This window comes from Micromys minutus, assembly GCF_963924665.1.
Source record: "Micromys minutus genome assembly, chromosome: 30".
Taxonomy (NCBI): domain Eukaryota; kingdom Metazoa; phylum Chordata; class Mammalia; order Rodentia; family Muridae; genus Micromys; species Micromys minutus.
Window position 1 is genome coordinate 13,726,513 of NC_137965.1, and position 20,162 is coordinate 13,746,674.

The 20,162-nt window shown below is 44.7% G+C and overlaps 1 protein-coding gene across 4 annotated transcripts in view; it reads left to right on the forward strand.

Annotated features, from left to right (window-relative positions):
• ESR1 (estrogen receptor 1) overlaps positions 1–20,162 on the forward strand; it is a 346,832-nt gene that overhangs the window by 80,633 nt on the left and 246,037 nt on the right. For 2 of the 4 annotated variants that reach the window (XM_080941484.1, XM_080941485.1), the window contains exon 2: positions 18,817–19,357. In XM_080941484.1, the coding sequence (XP_080797610.1) occupies positions 18,888–19,357 (470 nt within the window). In that variant the 5' untranslated portion in view covers positions 18,817–18,887. Of the gene's footprint in view, positions 1–16,617; positions 16,750–18,529; positions 18,604–18,816; positions 19,358–20,162 lie in introns of those variants that run through there. The other 2 variants (XM_080941482.1, XM_080941483.1) reach the window with 2 other exon arrangements.

Below are 20,162 nucleotides of genomic sequence, written 5' to 3' on the forward strand. Positions count from 1 at the left end.
CAAAGGCTGAGGTCCTCTCTCCACCTCCACCCTGCCATTATAAGGTTTCCCTTTCTAGTTCCAACTTGGGGCTTAGGTGAGCTACAGAGCAGGCACCTTGCTTCCCCAAAGAGTGGTTGGCCCAGGGGTAATCTGGGCTTCTCTATACTTTCTTCATCTCATCACGCTGCACTTGATTTAGAGTAGCCAGGAAAGAACATGATAGTTTCCTCCCAATTTACTGGTTTTAACCACTAACAGATGACCACTTATGCACATAAATGCTGTTGAAGGAGACATTTGGCTTCTTACAAGGGTCAAATAAATACCCCTCCGGGGACATTATTTGTTGACTAATTTTTTAAAGTTTACAGTTTTCCATATGAAAGATTATTACCACATTATTTTTCTGGGAGATATCAAGTCTGCCATTGAAATAATTGCAATAGATCATATGCTGAATTTATTTGCTTAGCAAACTTAACTCCTATTTAGTCTACACCAACGGTTCTCAATGTTCCTAATGCTGTGACCCTTTAATACAGTTCCTCATCTTATGGTGATTCCTAACCACCAAATTATTTTTTTGCTACTTTGTAGCTGTAATTTTGCTACTGTTATGAATTATAACATAAATATCTGATTTGAAGGATATCTGATATAAGATCCCAATGATTTCATAACCCATTGTTCTGAACTATCAGTCACCAGGTCCACTGCTTCAATTTGTTAGAGGGGAAGAAAATGGCCTAATTCCTTGAGATACTATTAGTGTGATCCTTATGCTGGAGGTGTGCAGTGTAAATGTGGAATATTCCTGTACCTCTATTCTTGTTTCATGGGTTCACTTCCTTCCATAAGGTTAACCTAAGACAACTTCAAGGATTTCTGGTCACTTCCATGCATTAAAGACCCTCTAGTCACTAGTTAATACAAACCAGGTCAATGGAAATATCCAAGAGTGAGTTTCATTGATTGGCACCATCCCCTCATCTTCCCGGGTCTAAACCCAGACACGCTTACTTACTGCCTGCGGTGTGGTCTGGGGAACTTATTCCTTTTCTTCTCATCGTCTCTCACATTTATTTATCTTTGTGCATCCATCTGCCTGCCCATACTTCTGATCCCTACAGGGTCGGCCAGGAGCAGAGGCAGGGGACTGGAGAACACTGCTGTGAGCTGGTACCATGTGTTCTGGATCTCGAGCACGTTAGAAGCTGTCCCCTTTTCAAGGGTCCATTTGGGGACTTTATGGATACACTTCCCAGCCCTGGGTCTTGGCCCTTGTAGATCTCTCAGTGCATGTACAGCTGTACCTTTGAAACATAGAATTAAGGTGTCAGCTTTCATAGTCATGAGAGTTCTTCATGTTGAGTCTGTTGTCTTCATGGGGTGGATCCATATTGTAACAACCCCGAGTTTTGCTAAACCAAAAACCAACCAACCAACCAACCAATCAACAAAATGATCCAAACAAACAAACAAACAAACAAAAATCCCTCAAAAATCTTTTTAAAGGGAGGGGATATTTATTCTGACTCATAGCTCAGGGGACATAGTCCGTCATGGTGGGGAAGGGATGGCTTGGTGAAAAGAGTGTGTGATAGTCAGGAAATCCATGGCTAGGGCTGAAATGGGGTAATTATCCTCTGACCTTACTCCTACAGCCCCGTGACTGCCGGCCAGTCCCCCATGTCCCAGATATTCCTCAGCTTTCTCCAACAGCACCGCCAGCTGGGGACCAGATGTTCACACACATGAGCCCGTGGGCGACATTTTATATCTAAACCATAACAACCCCTGGCTACCATAGGCTCCTGGCCATCCCATGGTGAAAAATATGTTCGGTCCAAGTCCAAGATTCCTTGTAGTCTTAACGGTTCCAAGACTGCTCAAAAGTTCCACGTCCAGAGAGTCTTCTGAGCCTCAAGGCAGTCTGCTAGCTAGGAGCCTGTACCGAGGAGGCATCTGCCCCTCCCCCTGCCAAGGAGCCCCTCCCCTGCTGAGGAGCCCTTCCCCCTGCCTAGGAGCTGTACAGCTCCAGCAGGTTGGCATTGGCTTCTTCTAGTGGTTCAGCCCTTCCACTTCTTAACATCCACATTGTGATTTCTGGTTCTCATCTAGTCTTCCTAATAGAGTCGATTTCCACCCCCCCCCCTTAGGGTGATTCTTTCTATCCACTCTGTCACACAGGGACAGCTTCTGATTCATCATTTTACCTCTGAATCCTATCAGCTATTCTCCTCTTAAATTCATACTTATTCCCTTTTGTACAGGGTCTGGAACAGCTCTGTCTTTGACCTCTGTAAACTTTGAGAAGTGTCCAAACCTGGCATGAGCCCTTCTCACTTGCCCTCAGAAAAGAGGCCAGAATTCCTTTGTCCTTAAGATTTGTCAGTGAATCAGATACCTAATGTCTGTTTGTGAATTTGTGAATTCTTCATCTGGGGGTTGAATTAATAAGCTCCCCCCGCCCCGGGCTTTGGTGAAACGGGTTTGATCCACTTTTCTCATCTAAAGTGGAAGAGATTCGTTAGAAGGAAGGTCTTTAAAAATTCTCTCATTCCTCAATTCCTGATGCTTTCATAATGGCCTCAAAGTACAAGAGAGTAACAACACCCCAACCCCACACCACTTTTTTTTTAAAGAACCCAACAGTGTCCTTAAAATTCACTTTGAATATGCCATCTAGTATTGAGGGAATTAATCATGTTAGTAGGAATAAATGGCCCCATTATTACACTTTGCATTAAATACACATTTGTTCTAATGCATGTGGTTCAGCTTTTGTAATCTATTGGCAATCAAATTACCTAACTCAGTTAATTGAAAGAATAAGGGGAAAGCTAGTCTTCCTAATACACAACTCTCTGCACTGCACAGATCTGAATGGGTTTCCCCCGTTAAGTCTCTACCTCCAGGGAGTTTTGTGGTTGCATTTGAGAAACTGTTCCAAAACTGAACTTTCAGGACCTGGGAAAAGGTAGAAAGCTGTATATCACATTGCCGCAGGAAATCAAATCTAAGCGATCAGTACTGTGAAGGATATTGAAGAGTTGGTGGCTGAGCAGACTTGACTTGATCAGGTCCAGAGAGAGGAAGAACCTGAACGTCATTTTGGATGTAAGATTTTAGGAGGAACCTTAGATGTGTTCTATCTTTATCAGCTGTGTGCTGAGTTTGAAGATTGGGCCACATTGTTACAAAATTCTTTAAATCATTAAGATCAATACCAATGCTGTGGGCTGATCTTAGACGCAAATATCTCCGAGAAGACTCAGGGCGACCACCAGAAAGCCCACGCTGACTTCAGGGCTGGGATGGGAGACACAGGACCCTATCTGTTGCTTATTGCTTCTCGTCTTGTCCTGTAGGTCCTAGCAAGTCCATATCAGTCTATTTCAGACAGAAACAAGCAATCGAATGCCTTATGACTCCGAGGAATAGGCACAGCATTTTCAAATCTTTTATGTGAAGCCAAACAGCAAGTTGGATGGCTTGCTTCTAACCATATTTGCTGACTAATAAATATAGGTCAGTTTATATGGAACTGCAAAGGACCTCCACATCTAGGAACAGAGCATGGAGTATATGTAATTCAAAGAGAAGAGGCCTGTGCATAGCAAGTTACCCAACTACTTCCCTGTAGAAAAATTAAATTTACATGGTTGCTTTTTATCACCATATGTTTGCAATATAAAAAATGTTTAAAAAATAGGATGATATTGTTGATAATTTCCTCATGGTTAAGTCCTAGAATTTTGGAACAGGGTATATGTAACTGAGAGGACCAATCATTATATAAACCCTCCTTTATGTCTTGATATGGATAAAAAAATCATGAATGTGCAACAGTTGGGTTTTGTCTTAATGTGACAAAAAGTATTTGGGTTATTTTGAAAAGATGGGAATCGGTCACAAGTATATAATCTCTTCTTTCTACTAAACAAAGGTCATGGTCATTTTGTTTTCTTATTGGCTTTGGCAGGTTTTTGGATCTTTCAATTCTAGTTGTTCATCAATTGCACCAATGGAAAGGCTAAAAAAATATGCTTGGATGAAGTGTGGTCTTCCCTCACTGACAATTCTGTGCATTAAGGAATCTCGGTGATATTAGACACGTTCATCCTTCGTGTTCCGAGAGTTTTAGCTGTAGCAAAAAGCATCCCTCCCCTTGAAACTGACAGGTGGCTTCAAAACATTTCCTTTCTCTTTGTGTCAGTAACAATCCCTTTCTCAACATGTCAGTGATGATTTCTGTCCACAATCTATCGCCTAGTTGCGAAGGTTTAAAATTTTGTGATGGGCATTTGCTCGTGTTGCAACATATCCCTGCAGGGATAATGGAAGGTGGTTCCCCCCCCCCCCCCATGGCTCTGTAGACACTGTTTAGTAGTAAGAAGTGACACTCCAATGACTCATTTCTGTAGCCACACAGGAGTAGTGAGTGAGTTTCTGTTTTGCAAGTTCATATGCTTGGCTTCAGATGCCATTATGCGTGGCGATCTTTTATTCCCCAGAGAAATAGTCCTGGTTTACACTGGATCAGAAGGACATCTTGTCAAGCAAGCAGTCCTTCTGGAAGTGTCATAGGCAGGGCTTGAACAATGGATTCTTATTGCAGCCAAAGCTTTAAAGGTGTTTTAATTAATTCTTAAAGGATTCCACACAATGTTTTTGGATCATGTTCTCCTTCATGTGTCCCCAAGTCTTGCCTCCTTACCCAGCCAAGTTTGAGTTTTCTCCTCTTTTCCATCAGTACTCGGGGGAGTGAGGCTGGTCTGCCAAAGGTCATGAAGTTAAACAAAGGTGGCTCTTCTCCCAGCAGCTGTCACTTCCCAACGACAGTGGGATTTTGTACTCACCTCCTTCATAAGCGACATTCTAGGAGTCTGGCTGGAGCTTGCTCAGGACATGTGCCTGCTGTTGCTATCCCTATGGGTTTGTTTGTGCAACTGCCTTATTGTGGCTGTTTCCTTGATATTATCCATTTCCCTTGGATCTCATAATCTCCCCCTACCTGCTTCTCTGCTAATATCCCTGGCCCTTGCCCAGGAGCACTGTGATAAGTAAGTTCCATTTAGAGCTGAGGATTCTGCAGTCTTATTCTCTGAACATTGACCAGGTGAAGGTCTCTGTGTTATGTAACTTTAGGTTTTTTTAAAAAAATACTGTTTTTAAGGATGGTTCTTAAACACTTTTACTTCCCTTATAGCCCACCACCCACTAGAGGTAGTGGGAAAGGAAGGATATAGGGAAGTGGACCTTTTTAGAAATGGTTCTTTGGGGCTGTAGAGATGGCTCAGTGGTTAAGAACACTGACTGCTCTTCCAGAGGTCCTGAGTTCAAATCCCAGCAACCACATGGTGGCTCATAACCATCTGTAATGAGATCTGATGCCCTCTTCTGGTGTGTCTGAAGACAGCTACAGGGTACTCACATACATAGAAATGGTTCTTTGGACCAACTCCCATCTGTGTTTTCTGGAAATGGGCAGTTCAGTTCACAGGTTAGCAGCAGCAGCTCGATCCACTCACAAACACTGCATGGATACACCAGCCGTCCAGTTCGGTAGAGTCAAACATGAATCAGCAGTGGTGGCACAACCCAGCAGAGACAGCCAGGCAAGCAGGAGCCAGAGGGACACCAGGAGAAATTCTTGGCTGTGCCTCTCTCAGCGAAGTGAAGATCAGCAAAGACTAGAGACCCACAAGCATTGCACAGTAGCTGTATCAGCAAGTCAAGCTCTGTCCCTGTCACTCCATCCAGTCCTATTAATACTCTCCAAACATCACGTGTCTCCACATGTCTTGCCTCAGGACGTGTCATGCCACAGTACATGTATCCAATCATCCAGGGTCTATAGAGTCCTGACAAATGAAGCTCAGCAATGCAATGTAACATGGACCAGTACATGTATGTTGTTAGCAAAGAACCTGTCATCGTGTGTTTTTTCACGTGCTTGCTTTAGCAGAACATCCTCTCTCCTGTGTCTGCTTCAGTGAAACATTCCTTCATGAGTCTGACTTAGTCTTTCACCTGTGCCCACTTCAGGAAAACATCCCCTCATGTGTCTGCCCCAGCAAAACCCCATCCAGCACAACTGTCTCTCCAAAGAACCCTTGAGTTTCCATTTTCATGTTAATTGTCATCTACTGCAAGAAGAAGCATCTCTGATGAAGACTGAGAGATGCACTTCATCTTTGGGTATAACAATAAGTCATTAGGACTCATGGTGACATGGTGTCGCAGAACAGTAGTATTAGGTTCTCTTCTGGGGCCTATGACTTACCTATAACCACAGCTTCTTGGCCTTTTTAATAGCAGCAGGAATGGGTTCTATCTATTCTAGAAAATCAACAGGTTTTGTGGTTTTCCTAGTTTGGGTTTCTGTTGCCATGAAGAGACACCATGACCATAGCAACTCTTATAAAGGCGAACGTTTAATTGGGGCTGGCTTACGGTTTCGGAGGTTTTGCTCCATTATCATGGCAGGAAGCATGGCAGCATGCAGGCAGAGAAGTTGCTGAGGGTTCTATATCTGGATTGGCAGGCAGGAGGAAGACATAGTGAGCCAATTGGCCTAGCTTGAGCACAGGAGACCTCAAAGCTCATCTCCACAGTGACACACTTGCTCCAACAAGGCCACACCTCCTAACAGTGCCACTTCCTGTAGGCCTATGGAGGTCACTTATGTTCAAACCACCTGAGTGGTCAAACGTACTTGAAAGAAAAAATTAAGATCTCCAAATGGGATGGTATTATTCCCACTGCAGGAGTTATCAGGGAAGAGAAATAACCCTCACCATTACCCCACCCACAAAGAAATTACTCCAATCTACTTGCCTTGGCCAACCTCCTTTCTCCCAACCTCCAGATTGGATTGAAAGCAAAACCTACCAGTGAGGTCTGTAAGGCCTCTAGGTTGAAGACTTGGGAAGTCTTTGGAGTAAGCTCCCCTTCAACAAAATGAAAAATAATTAGTGAAACCTTAAGGATTGTTGACTACCCAGAAAGAGTCTGATGACGCCAGTGGGCAAAGGTCTAGTACTGACTGAAGGTGAATTGTGGCTGGTTGGGAAACCCTCCCTGGAATGAATTCACATTTATTTGCAAGTAACAGCATGCCCAGGCTCACTGAGCAAGAACTGTAGTTAATTTAGTCGATCTTGTATCCATTCTGAAAAAGTTGAATTATTGTATCAGGAGTCAAAGATTGTCCCTGAAAGAGAACTGAGTGCAGGTGGGGCCATTAAACTTAAACTCTGGGGCATTTTATACCAGTGCTTTAAAGAGGACTTTATTGCTACAAATGTTTCTGTATATATATAGTTTACAGCCAAAGAGGACATAGTTTCCATTAGTTGAATCATCAACCTCTCTAAGCTGATGGTGAGTTGCCTTCTAGCATGGCCACAGGTGGTGTTTGATTACCCCTCTGAAGACAGACAGAAACACATCTGTTTTGAAAGGCAAAGAACAGTTGTCTTGGACAACCATAGAATGGTATAACATGGTGGCTGCCACCTCGTCTTTATGTATCAAAATACAATGTAATTTTTTAGATACACCTCAACTGCTTCCTCTGAACATGCTCCAACACATCACCTCCTTAAAGCTTGTTGGTGTGTGTTTCCTATTTTTTCTACTTTGTCTTCCAAACATGCTGTCCTCTCTTCCCATTGACGTATGTCAGTGAGAATCTCTTCTGAGCATTTTGTCCTATATTCTGAATTTTTAAAAGAATTTCTAAGTATTTTTCTTTGGCATGTCTTCAGAGGTTCTATCTTTTTATTAAATGCTTTTTTAAATGTTTTTGAAATGTTTTTATTTTTTCCATTCAAGTATTTGTGTTTTTAGTAACGGGGGCAAGGTCTTCATCCAGGCATTTATTCTTATCCCCTTTAAGCTCCTTATGTATACTATTTATATATTTATAATTACTATTTATTTATAACATCTATAATTACTATTCCAAAGTGCTTGTCTTGTATATCAGCTAAGTTGCTTTCCTCTGGGACTATTACAGTGGTGGCAGCCGTTGAGTCCAATTGGTGGTGCCTGCTGGAACATGGAATGGCCTTGTGGGCTTGGCCTTGTGAAGGCAACCAGAGGTGCAGTGAGCTCTTGAGTACAAATGGCCATGCTGTGTCCAGAATACAACCCTTCATGGCATTCCTTCCCAGATTCTGGCTCTCACAGTCTTTCTGGATACCTCGCTGGGAGGGAGGGGTTGACACAGCTAATTCTCATTGTGATATTTTATGTCCTGAGAGAAAAAAAAAAGTGAGGACTATGCTTTTCACAGAGGTGCTTCCTCTGAGACCTGCGCTTTCTCTTCTACCCCCTTGAAGTTCTAATAAGTTAGAGCAGCCTCCGTTTAACAAGAGTTCCCTCTGTAAGAGTCAAATTCTTGCGTGAATGGTAGCTTGGGATTGTTTCCGTTAGAAAAGCACTTTTATATTGCTGGCCAAACAGTGGGCCTGAGCAAGATAAAGCAGTGATGGATAGGCTCAAAGTCTGGAAAGTGAGGGCTGAGAAGGCTATATTTAAGAAGGGCTATTGTTGGCTGTACCTGTGGGGGTCAAGGAGAAGCGTTGAGTACTCCAATATCACACACAGTACCCCAGCCCAGCAAACACTTTCTTTGACTGCGTGATCTGGTCAGAATCTGACCATGATGGGATGTCCCATGATGTATAAGGGTGGCCATTGTCTACTTGGAAAGAACTCAGGGAACAGACAGCCTTGACCATGTGATTAAAAAAAAAAAGATGGCCGAGGGAGGAAGAGGAAACCTAGAAGAGCAGATGTAGAAAGAATGGGGGTTAAGTGGGGATTGCAGAGTCTGTACAACACAGCTATTTACTAACATTTGGATAAAAGTTTCTGGAGATGCTGTTTTTACATCTGGATTTATGACCAACAAAGATATTGGCAAGTGCCAATGAAGCAGTATTGTTATGTTGATGCTTACTGGGAGTTGGTCTCTGAGTTCTTCTCCTGAACCATAGTGTGTCTGTGCATTTCTCAAACAGCTTTCCAATTCCTTTAATGGGGTAATGACTTTCAGGAAGGCCAGCACTCTGAGATCCTAAAGTGGTTGCCTTCATCACTGTGGTAATAACTCAGACATGAATCTGAGTGCCTCTCAAATTCGATTCCATTCCTCGGAAATGGAAACAATATCGCATCAAGTCAAGCAATTAGTTTTGCTTTTGTTTTTGTTTGTGTAATCTGGTTAAAGGTGTTAACCATTTGCAAGTTCATACAATTTTGCAGCCACAGGAAGGATTTAAATGTGTTCGGTGGCAAGAGAGTTCAATTCAAATTATATGGAGATTAAAAATAAAATGAGACCCCGGTGAGCTGTCATCTGAGGGGCAACGGATGGAAGTTGGAATTCTCGTGTCTTCATGCTCTACTAAGGGAAGCCACGCCACTGAGCACAAATTGCTCCTGTGTTTGTGGAAAACATGGTGTTCTCAAACCCGATCCTCCCCTCTTTACTGGTGCTGTGGGAATGTAGGAAGACTGTTGTCCTGTGCTTTCTGAAAAGATGGAGATTCTAAAGGCTCTAAGAATAGAACACAGCCACCAAGTTGATGCCTTGATTCCATTGTGTTTAGCATGGGATCCACTGAAAGAAAGGCGTGGTATCCACAGACCTTAGAATGGGCTGGAAAGAGACATAGCCTGAATTTGGTGCTTCAGATGACATTACTTATGCCCAGTGCTTTGCCCATGCCTTTCTGAGCCTCAGTCCTTCATAAGCACGTCCAGAAGCCTGGACGTGATGAGCAGAGGTGACATCAGTTGTTATGATCCTTTCTATGCTAAGCATGAGTTGTTCTAGGAAATGTGAATCTGCTTCCAAAATGTCCTCCAAACTCTGGGCCTAAGATTTAACTGATGTGCTCACTCCTGAGTTAGGCTATTAGGGATTCCAGTTAGCAAGGCAAATAGGTTTGAGTCAGCTTTCTATTCTTATTACTCAAATGACATTTTTGGGGGGCTAACTATACACTGGGCAACTATGCACTGAGACTTTGAAAAGCACACATGAGCCTGTTCTTCATTCATGGGCTGTGGTGGGGCACAGCAGAGTGAACAGGAAATCCAATAGAATGATGAGGGATAGGGCAGAAATGGTGGCAAATACTGTGGGTTGAGTATCATCTCCAGAACTAATGTTGGAATTGATCAGTCACTGCAACTATCTTAAGAGGTGCAGAACTTCGAGAGATAACCCAGGCCACTCTTCGTGGAAGCCAGTTCCAGATAGAAAATGGAGCAGGAGAACATGTCTGGGGAAGAAATAAATGAATTCTGAAGAGGTTGAGTGTTAAATAGTGAGTATACAGCAGGTGCTCAAAACATGTCCAAAGAGTGAGTGAACATGTGGACAAAAAGGACCCATCTAGGAAGAGGTCTTTCTCCAAGATTCTCTGAGATCTTCAAGTTATAGATGAAAGGAATGTAATTCACGGAAGCTGCCATATTGATTCAAGAGAAGAATGTGAGGGGAGAGGGGGGTTCAGGCATTGAATTCCAGCAACACCAACCTCTCAGCACAAGAAATGGTCTCAGGGGGGCCTCAGCACAAAGGGACAGTAAGACAGGCAAATGTAAGAGAGGCCTGGGGAGATGGCCCAGTCAGAAAAGCACTTTGCATGCAAGTTTGGGGTTTGATCCTTGATACCCATGCAAAGGTCAGATCAGTGCTAAGTTTGGGGAGGCAGAGACATGGATATCCCTGGGCCTTGGTGGACAGCAAACCTACTCCAATTGGAAGTTCTAGGTTCAGTAAGAGACCCTGTCTCAAAAAGATAAGGTAGAGAGTGATGGAGGAAAATAGCCAAAGTCTACCTCTGGTCTCTGCTTCCATGAACCTCACTCACACTAGTGCATGCACATCAAATTGCATACACCTGCACACAATATAAAAAATAAGCAGAAAAAGAAAACAACTGGAAGAAAATAATAGACCAAATAACAAACCAAACCAAACCAAACCAAAGCAAACCAAACAACCAACCAACCAACCAACCAACCAACCAACCAACCACCCAACCAACCACCCAACCAATCAACCAACCAACCAACCAACCAACAAAACCCCCCAAAGCTTTCTGTAGCTATGAAGGTACAAACTTGCTTGATTTGTTACAGGGTACTCACACTGCCTGAATATTGTCTCCACCTAAACTCAGTTTGAATTCACATCCTCCCCTTGGGATGGATGAGCGAGTGGCGCTTTTTGTCTTATTAAGCCTTATCAAGAGAGAGTGCCAACTCTTCATTGTCCCTCCTCCTGCCCTCACCCACCAAGAGCTAAAGGTGCTGAGATGCCAGCTCCCTGTGGGTTAGGCAGAGGAGCCTGCTTTCAGATGTCAGATTTCCTAACCAGGAGAAAGGAAATGCATGCTGTGTTGATTTCCCTTCCTGTGACAGTTGGTGAGGGTAACCTGAGCTGACTAAGACAGTACCTGACCCTCCAGCATTGCTCTTGGTAAATATAGTCATCAATATTGTTTCAGTGGAGTGAATGAATGAGTCACTCACTGGCGAGATTACAGAGACACCCCTCCCTCAGAGCTGCATGATTGCCACTCAGGGGGCGGGAGAGGGGAGGGACATCTGCTTGCTAGCCTGAGGGTCCTAGAGACCTAGGGAGAGTGGGAGTCAGCCAAGCCTGTGGCTAAATGCAAAGAAAGGTTTAGGCAAAGACTCAAAACTCCAACGCCCTGCTACACTTTGGCTTTTCTTTTAACCATTTGGTGGGTTTGGCTTTGAAAGTGAAGACAGTTCTTCATAGATTATGTGGTGTGTGTGTGTGTGTGTGTGTGTATTTGTGTCTGTCTGCCCATCCATGTATGTGCAAACTCTCTTAACATTAGATGAACCTTCCTGAATTTAAATGTATTTAGCCATTGGTTACTGCTCTACACAAAAGAATAATACCCTTAAGCTGACAATGTGGTTCTTCAAGTAAACAATAGACAAAGGCAGGAAAGGGACACTGTGTGACAATAATTGGGATAATTGCAACTCATGTGTTACTCACGGCACTTTCCTTGAAAGCCCTTTCTGAATTATCTTCTACCACATGCGAGGCAGGTAAATAGTACAAAAAGTTTGCAAGGTATTTGAAAAAAAAAATTTCCAAGAAAGGATAAGATGAAAGTCACTAAATTCTATTAAGCTGAACATTACCTCTGAATCACCCATTGATCTGTAATAAAGAGTGGCCATTACGTTTGGCCACCAAGAGTTGGAATTATCTTCGGGTCCTCATCAGGGAGACAGAGAGTAGATCTGAGGTCACAGGGTTGGTAAAAGGACTTTGGATGAGTTGTTGGTTTACAAATATTCTTTCTTTGTATTGGCAAAGGGGTGAAATGGCAACGCTTCCCATTGGCGTCTGGTTACTGTGTATCTCTGCAGTCTACCAAGGTCTAATTGGCTTCCAGTTCCTGCATATCCCCAAGGACTTCCAAGCTTAACATTTCAACATGTTAAGCTTGTATTGATTTTTTGATGACTGCATTTACTAATATTGATTACTCTAGTTACTAATATTGATGGCTATATTTCCCAAGAGCAACTCTGAAGGGCCAGGTACTTAGCTTCAGGTTGCCAGCACCAAATGAAAGTTAAAAGCGTACTGTTCTTAAATGATCTGCAGATGAGAGAAGGTTAGTAAAATTCAGTGACTTCCAGGGCTTCCCCTCCCCAGGCTGTAAACGAGGCAATGTCAACTCTGCACCCCAATGCCGAGGGAAGCAGATGCCAAAAGCCCAGTGCCCGGATGGGCTTCCTAGTATTTGAAAATGGGCTCTATGTGCTCCAATGTTTAAGGGAGCACCTGGGACAGGATGAAAAAGCTCTATGGTAACACATCAGCCTGTAAAGGTGGGGGGATTGATTAGAAAAGGTATAAATTGTTGATTGAAATAGTCAAATGTTCTCTCTATACTCTGTTTGACATGGTTAATTGTGAACTCAATCCATGGTTGCTGGTTGTATACATAATATATGTGCATGATATTGGACATTAATTTTGCTTCAAAAAGGAATTCTCTAAGGTCTAGGAAACAAGCAAAGAAAAAAAAAAATCAGTGCTCACACTATCTTTAAGGTGAAGAGCCCTTTAGAGGGCAGACTCATTATGCTTCTACTGTAGAGAAAAACAGCGCTGAATCAGGACTCAAGGACAGGTGCTTAGTGGACCTATTCACTGATTCCTGAGATGTCGGCACTCTGGCAGCTCTGAGTTTAGAGCCATCCTGGGCTACATAGCAACTTCCAGCACAGCTTGGGCTTCAGATTGATACTTTGTCTTAAAAAGGAAGAAGAAAAGAAGAAAAATAAGGACAAAATGGAAAGAGAGAACACATTCACACACACACATATACACATTCACAAATACATACATACATACATATACACATATATACTTACACATATATGCACACACATACACATGTACATACACATGCATACACACATACACACATATACAGACATTCACGTATACACATACACAAACATACACATATACACACATACACACACCTAAACACACACACTCTTTGTCTCTCTGTCTCTGTCTCTGTCTCTCTGTCTCTCTGTCTCTCTCTCTCAAATCATGGTAATGTTCAAACTATACAGAACTAAGCTTTTCCCATCTCAACACAGATAGCATGTTAGTAGCATAAAGTACCATGCACTGACATCCCCATTTTCTCTTTCATGTCTCTGTAAATGTAAAAAGCTTTCAATGGGGCTGGAGAGGAAGCTCTGCCTGGTCCTAGTCCTGTCTGGTTAAGAACTAAAATGGAGAGCTTCGTGGTGAGTCATGCTGCTAAGCACTGCTGGCTCCTGCCTCGAGATTAGATGGGTTTGAAGTTTGATTTTATGGCCTCGGTTGACGTGGAGATAGGAAGAGAACATCCTAGCAGAACACAGTTTTGAAAGTGCTGGATGGTCTTGATCATGTGGAAAGTTAGTTTTCAGAAATAGTTGTTCAGACAGATGCGGCACTTGTTTGGTCCTTTGAAGTATCCAGTTAGGAAGTTAGTCCATATTTCTGGTGACCTAACAATGAGCAGGCAAGATGCTCCGTACTCAGTTTCTCAGAGCCAGGCCTTCAAGTTGCTCTTTGGTGGGATGAGGCATCAGAAATAACTTGAGTTCAGGGAGGAAAAGGATAGATAAATGGCTGAGAACTAGAGCTGGGACTCAGAAGACAGAGGAAGTTGACCATGACCGCTGGTGCTTGGTCAGAACCTCAGGAAAGCAGATGTTTTCTGCCAAGCCAGAAAAGTGAATATTCTAAGCAGAGAGAGAGAGAGAGAGAGAGAGAGAGAGAGAGATATAACAGAAAGACTTTGGAGTTTTTTGTTTGTTTTGTGTTTTTTTTTTTTTTTTTGCAACAACAATTATTCATTCATCCAGCTGAGGCATAGGCTACCTGTTGGAGGTGACAAACGAGAAAAGACAGGTCTAGGACAGAGGAAAAGCCTGTACTCTCAGAGAAGCTTAGATTTAGGATAGTGATGAATCTGAGCCTGCAGTTAGGACAGGTGAGGTCAGAGGCTGCTGGGAAGGGATGGGGGTATAGGGGAAGGGGGAGTACCTTCTTGGATACTACAGAAGGCAAAGGAGAGTCAGACAATAGAGAAAATGCAGATGCTTTGACGTTGGTGACTGGAGAGACAGATGCTGTGTCTGAAAAGGAGTGTTGGGGTTGGGGGAGAATGAAGATGCCTGCATTGGGCAGGAAAACAGGAAGCCCACACTCTCCCCTTTACCTGGCCAAGCCACGTAGTCAAGAAGCCGGACAGTGCGCTCAACTGAAGAGTCAAGAGAGAAGAAGAGAGGGATGAGACTCCAAGAGAAAACGGGTGTCTAGAGCAGTGTGTGTGTGTGGGGGGGAACAATATGGCACTGTGCCATGATTCCCACCACAACCCCTGCTCCTGGGAGACAAGAGTTTACCAAGAGGAGTCTGAAAGCTATTTCTGGAAATGTCTTACTTGAGATAGTTTAGGCTAACTGGAATTGTAAACTCCTCCACAGCCAAAGTCCCCGAGATAATAGCCTGTCTTTTTCTACCCTTTCCATGCACATCTTCAGATGCCTTTTTCTTTTCTCTCTCTCCTTATTTACACCAACGTTTCTTCACTCGGTCGTCTCACACCGTCTCCCCTTCTTTTATTGCATAGTTCGGTCGGACTGGTTTGATGACTGTGATATCATTGGTGACTCACAGAGCTGCCCCTGTCATCAGGATCCAACACTATCGCCAACAAAGGGTTAAAAAAATCACTCTTTTCCTCAATATTTACTTATTTGTTTGTTCATCTGTGCAGTACTGGATTTTAAACCCATGACTCCCCATATGCTAGGCAACCGCAACTCTCTCTCTCTTTCTCTCTCTCTCTCTCTCTCTCTCTCTCTCTCTCTCTCTCTCTCTATATATATATATATATGTATATATATTAATTTTTAGATATTTATGGTTATTGCTGATGGCTGAGGGAACTTGTCTATGTTCTAATATCATGGCCTTTAGTCTTTCCAAGCACACACACACACACACACACACACACACACACACACACACAGACAAACACACACACACAAATGTATGGTTGCAGCATGATATCATTAGTATTTTATTTCTGTTTCTTTCTTTGTACTGGCTCAAGGGCCACTCATACATCTCTTGGGAACTGCCTGGGTCTTAGGTCTGGAGGCTGGCCACTCCTGGGATTGCGATTAGAGTCACTCAATACCTAAGGTAGTTACTAATGTCTGGCCACAGAGGCTTCTTTAGGCCTCCTGTGCCCTGGAACCCAGGGTCATGGTACCCCATGACTCTGTGTTGTACGGTGGTAGAAAGAAGCATTAAGAACCAGGTACATCCACGACACTCACCACCAGAAATACCAACCTTACTATACCTGTGAACGTGTGATCGCTTTAAAGCAAAGCTATTTTATGTTCCTAACTTTAAAATTAAAATAACGAGAGACAATAGTCAATGAGCTGGTGGTAGATAGGCTGGTGGGGTTGGCTAATGGAGCAAGAGAGGCTTGCATTTCAGTCAGAAACATATTCCTGGAATGCCAAAATTATTTATTGCAAAGTCTGACTTCCTTATGCCACTGGTAACGTGGTCAGTGAGCATCTTATTCAGAAGGGAAGTGGGGCTGGGGAGCTTGACCCAAATGCACCCCAAAAGGCTTTTCTTATTAAATTACATTGTTTAGGAAGAAGCTCCCCTCGTATAGTTTGTAAACTTGATCTCAGCACACTTTGACTGCCATTCTAGTTTATCTGAGAACCTGTGCTTTCCATCCATCTCCTTAGCAGAAAGCACGGGACATTTCTGGCTCCACAGGTAGGGAGCGAAGGGGGCTGGGGGCTGGAGTTTCTTCTAGGATTGCCAATTCTTAGCTGTGCTGCTGGGGTCCCTCGGCAGAGAGCAAGTCTCCCGGACTCAAGCTGCCATTCATCCAGCGTCCTGCAGAAGCCCAGCTGCCGCGTCTGCCGGGAGGGGCTGCCAAATGCCCTGCCTACTGGCTGCTTCCCGAGTCCCTGCCACTCCACATACAAACACATCCACACACGCTCTGCCTTGATCACACACCGCACCACTCGATCATTCGAGCACATTCCTTCCTTCCTTCTTACTGTCTGAGCTCTTGACTTCAACAAACCCATGGAACATTTCTGGAAAGACGCTCTTGAACCAGCAGGGTAGGATCGGTTTTTGATTTCTCTCCTTCTCTCTGTGTGTGTGTAGCTTGAGCGGTTTGAGAAAGCAACTTACCTTTCTGCCTGGTGTCTGAATTCTAGCCGGAGGAGAAGGAGGCTATGCTGTTTCTTTTTTCTATGGGGGGAAAAATCTGTGCGGCTCCCTTTTATTTCGCTTTCTGGACTTGTAGGATTCTTTGTGCCATTTATATATAATTTGGCAGGCTCAGATTTTTAAAGAGCCTCATCTGAAAGTGCTTGCTTTTGCATGTGTCTTAAAAAAAGGCGTTTGAAAATTGAAAGTGTGATTTACGGAAACTAAATCATCTGCGAAAAGATTGCTCTAGAAAGTAATGGTTGCTGGCCATAAAGAGAAATATCTATGATTCACCTAATGTATTTTTAACCCTTCCTTTGCTGTCACTGGTACTTACGGGTGCTAAACTCAACTTTGTCTTTAGATTTAAGTCAGCTTAGCTGCGGTTTATCCAAAATTATCTGTTTTTCTAAGAAATTAGATAAACAGTGTGCTTAGTAGGAAATATTTTTTAAAGTGTTACCACTAGTAACAGTAACCTTGACATTTCCATGTGTCAGGTACTCTTCCTGGGTATATGGGCTAGCAATGAAAGTCATAGGTTAATAGTTATTTTAGGGGATATCAGGTTGGGGCACACACAGTTTATTAAGAAAGTATAAACTATCCAAGCTTGTATTTTTTTTTTTTTTTTTGCAAGAACAGGTGCGTGTGTGCACAATCAGAATTGAATTCAATACCAGATTAAAAACTTCTTTTAACCTCTTTGTCATCCGAATATTAGATTCTGTGTGCCCCCTGCCAAGTGAACCCAGAGGGTCCGTTTGTAGAATTCAAGAGCTGAAAGGTAGGAGAGCCTTTCAAAAGTTTCTGGTTAGACAGACAAGGTTAGCTGATTGCCAGAGCTTTAGTTAAGGACGCCAGGTGATAGTTGATGGGAAAACGTCTTATTTCAGGCTCGGGGGTTCTCAAGTTTTGGTTGCATAACCTGTGGAAGGCAGGGACACCCAAGTGTGCCTAACCGAAGGTTTTTCTGAATCATTCATATCCACATGAGGATTTCTAAAGGAAGCGAATTTGGCATCGGGGTCCAACAAAAACAGAAAAGCCAGTCTGGGCGAATCTGTCATAGCTGTGCTGGAAGGGACCCCCTGGGGAGCCGTTGTTGTTGTTTTCCCCCCAGATGAGGAAGCTGGAAGCGGGCACTTCTCTCTTACCTCCAAGTGCAGCTCTTCCTATACATGTTCCATCTCTGCTCGCCTGGCCCTAGATGCCTCCTATCCGTGTCCGCTGATGCTAAATATAGCTGCCTGTGGCCGGCTGCATATGCAATCATACACCCTTCCCATTTGCCATATCTCAGTCACAGATACAGTTACCGTCACTCCAGGGTCATTCTATGCACACACCACGTACTTCCAACCAACAAGGAGACTGAATCAAACAGAAAGGGAGACAAACAGAGGCAGATTGGAGCCTGGCACAGGCCATATAGGCAACACATCAGGAAAAAAAAAAAAAAAAAAGAAAGAAAAGAAAAGAAAGAAAAAGAAAGAAGGAAAAGAAAACGGCCAGTGGCTTAGAGTCTGCATTTGTTGCAAACCTAGCCTTTCCTGGGGCGAGGGTAGGGGTGGGGGAGGGGATGGGGGTACGCGGCTGCTGGAGATCCCTCTGCAGCCTTCACCCCCTGCAGCGAAATTCAGCAAAGAAGAGTAGGAAAGTTAAGTTCATGGAAGCTAGCGGTTCTTGGGGTGCGCGCGCGGTGTGATGTTCCCAGCGGTGTCTGGAAGCTGCAGCCCCGGGTCAGAGGCTTCCAGCAGGTTTGTGATGTCTAAGAGCAGGGGAGACCAGTATGCAGAGTTGGAGAACCCGGGAGTGGCAGGGTGCGCTCGCTGGAGTTGGGCCACCTGGGTTCTGCAGGATAACTCTGCCCCTGGGCAGGGACAGGGGCAGAGGCAGGGCCAGGGCCAGCGCTCGCGCCAAGGGGACCTGAGCTGCGCCTCCTCTAACCGCGGGCTCTATTCTTTTTCCAGGTGGCCCATCTGCTGCTGAGCCCTCTGCGTGCGCGGGGAGCCAGTCTGTACCTCGCCGGCTGCCACTGATCATGACCATGACCCTTCACACCAAAGCCTCGGGAATGGCCTTGCTGCACCAGATCCAAGGGAACGAGCTGGAGCCCCTCAACCGCCCGCAGCTCAAGATGCCCATGGAGAGGACCCTGGGCGAAGTGTACGTGGACAACAGCAAACCCGCAGTGTTCAACTACCCCGAGGGCGCCGCCTACGAGTTTAACGCCGCCGCCGCGGCCGCCGCCGCCGCTGCCGCCTCGGCGCCGGTCTACGGCCAGTCGAGCATCGCCTACGGCCCCGGGTCCGAGGCGGCCGCCTTCGGTGCCAACAGCCTGGGGGCTTTTCCCCAGCTCAACAGCGTGTCCACTAGCCCGCTGATGCTGCTGCACCCGCAGCCTCAGCTGTCGCCTTTCCTGCACCCGCATGGCCAGCAGGTGCCCTACTACCTGGAGAACGAGCCCAGCGCCTACGCCGTGCGCGACACCGGTCCTCCCGCCTTCTACAGGTACCTGCGCCACCTCGGGGTGGCTGCTGTGTCTGGCCTGTCCCGGGGAGGGAGCGCACGAAGTGGGGGGGGGGCATCATCGCGGGCTGCAGATCGCCCCCTCCCACCCCTCGGGGAAGTCAGAAAGGATTCTTTGCGGATACCACCTTCTCTCTATTGGCAGCTTTAAAACAATAACACAACATTATTATTCTCCAACCAGTAGCTGTTTGCAGGAGAGGCAGATCCAAAAGGCCCCGTATTCCCTAACTATACAGGCATTGGAAAACAGTCCAAAGAAGTTCTTTATGGGGGAGAGCAACCCTAGCCCAAAGCTAGCAAACTCCCAGGCCCAGGGTTTGTGCCACTAGGAAGGAACCTCTTTATTATTTAAAATTGGAGATGTTTGGGGCTAGTGGAGCTCAGGGGAGATTTATTAGTCTTTCTTTTTTTTCTTTTTTTCTTTTTTGGTTTGTTTGTTTCATTGTGTCGGGTCCAGTGCCTAAGGATCTCTTTCCCTCTCTTCTCCATTCCGGGGTTCTGGCTTGAGTTCCGGTTGCTCAGAAATGCTGGTATGGGGGTTGAATGGGTCTCAACAAGTTTTGATTTCTGGTTGAGTCCGAGCACATTATAACTTCTGACAGCTGGGAATTTATAGGTGTCCCATGTGCTTACAGCATGCCACATTGAAGTATCAGCACAGTAATTCCCCTACAACTAAGTTTCATGCCAGGCCCAGCAGGCAGAGAATGCTTTAGAGTGGCACATGGGTTAGCTGCGCTGCACCCCCACCCCACCCCCAGGCACTGTGCAAGAAGCCAGGGCA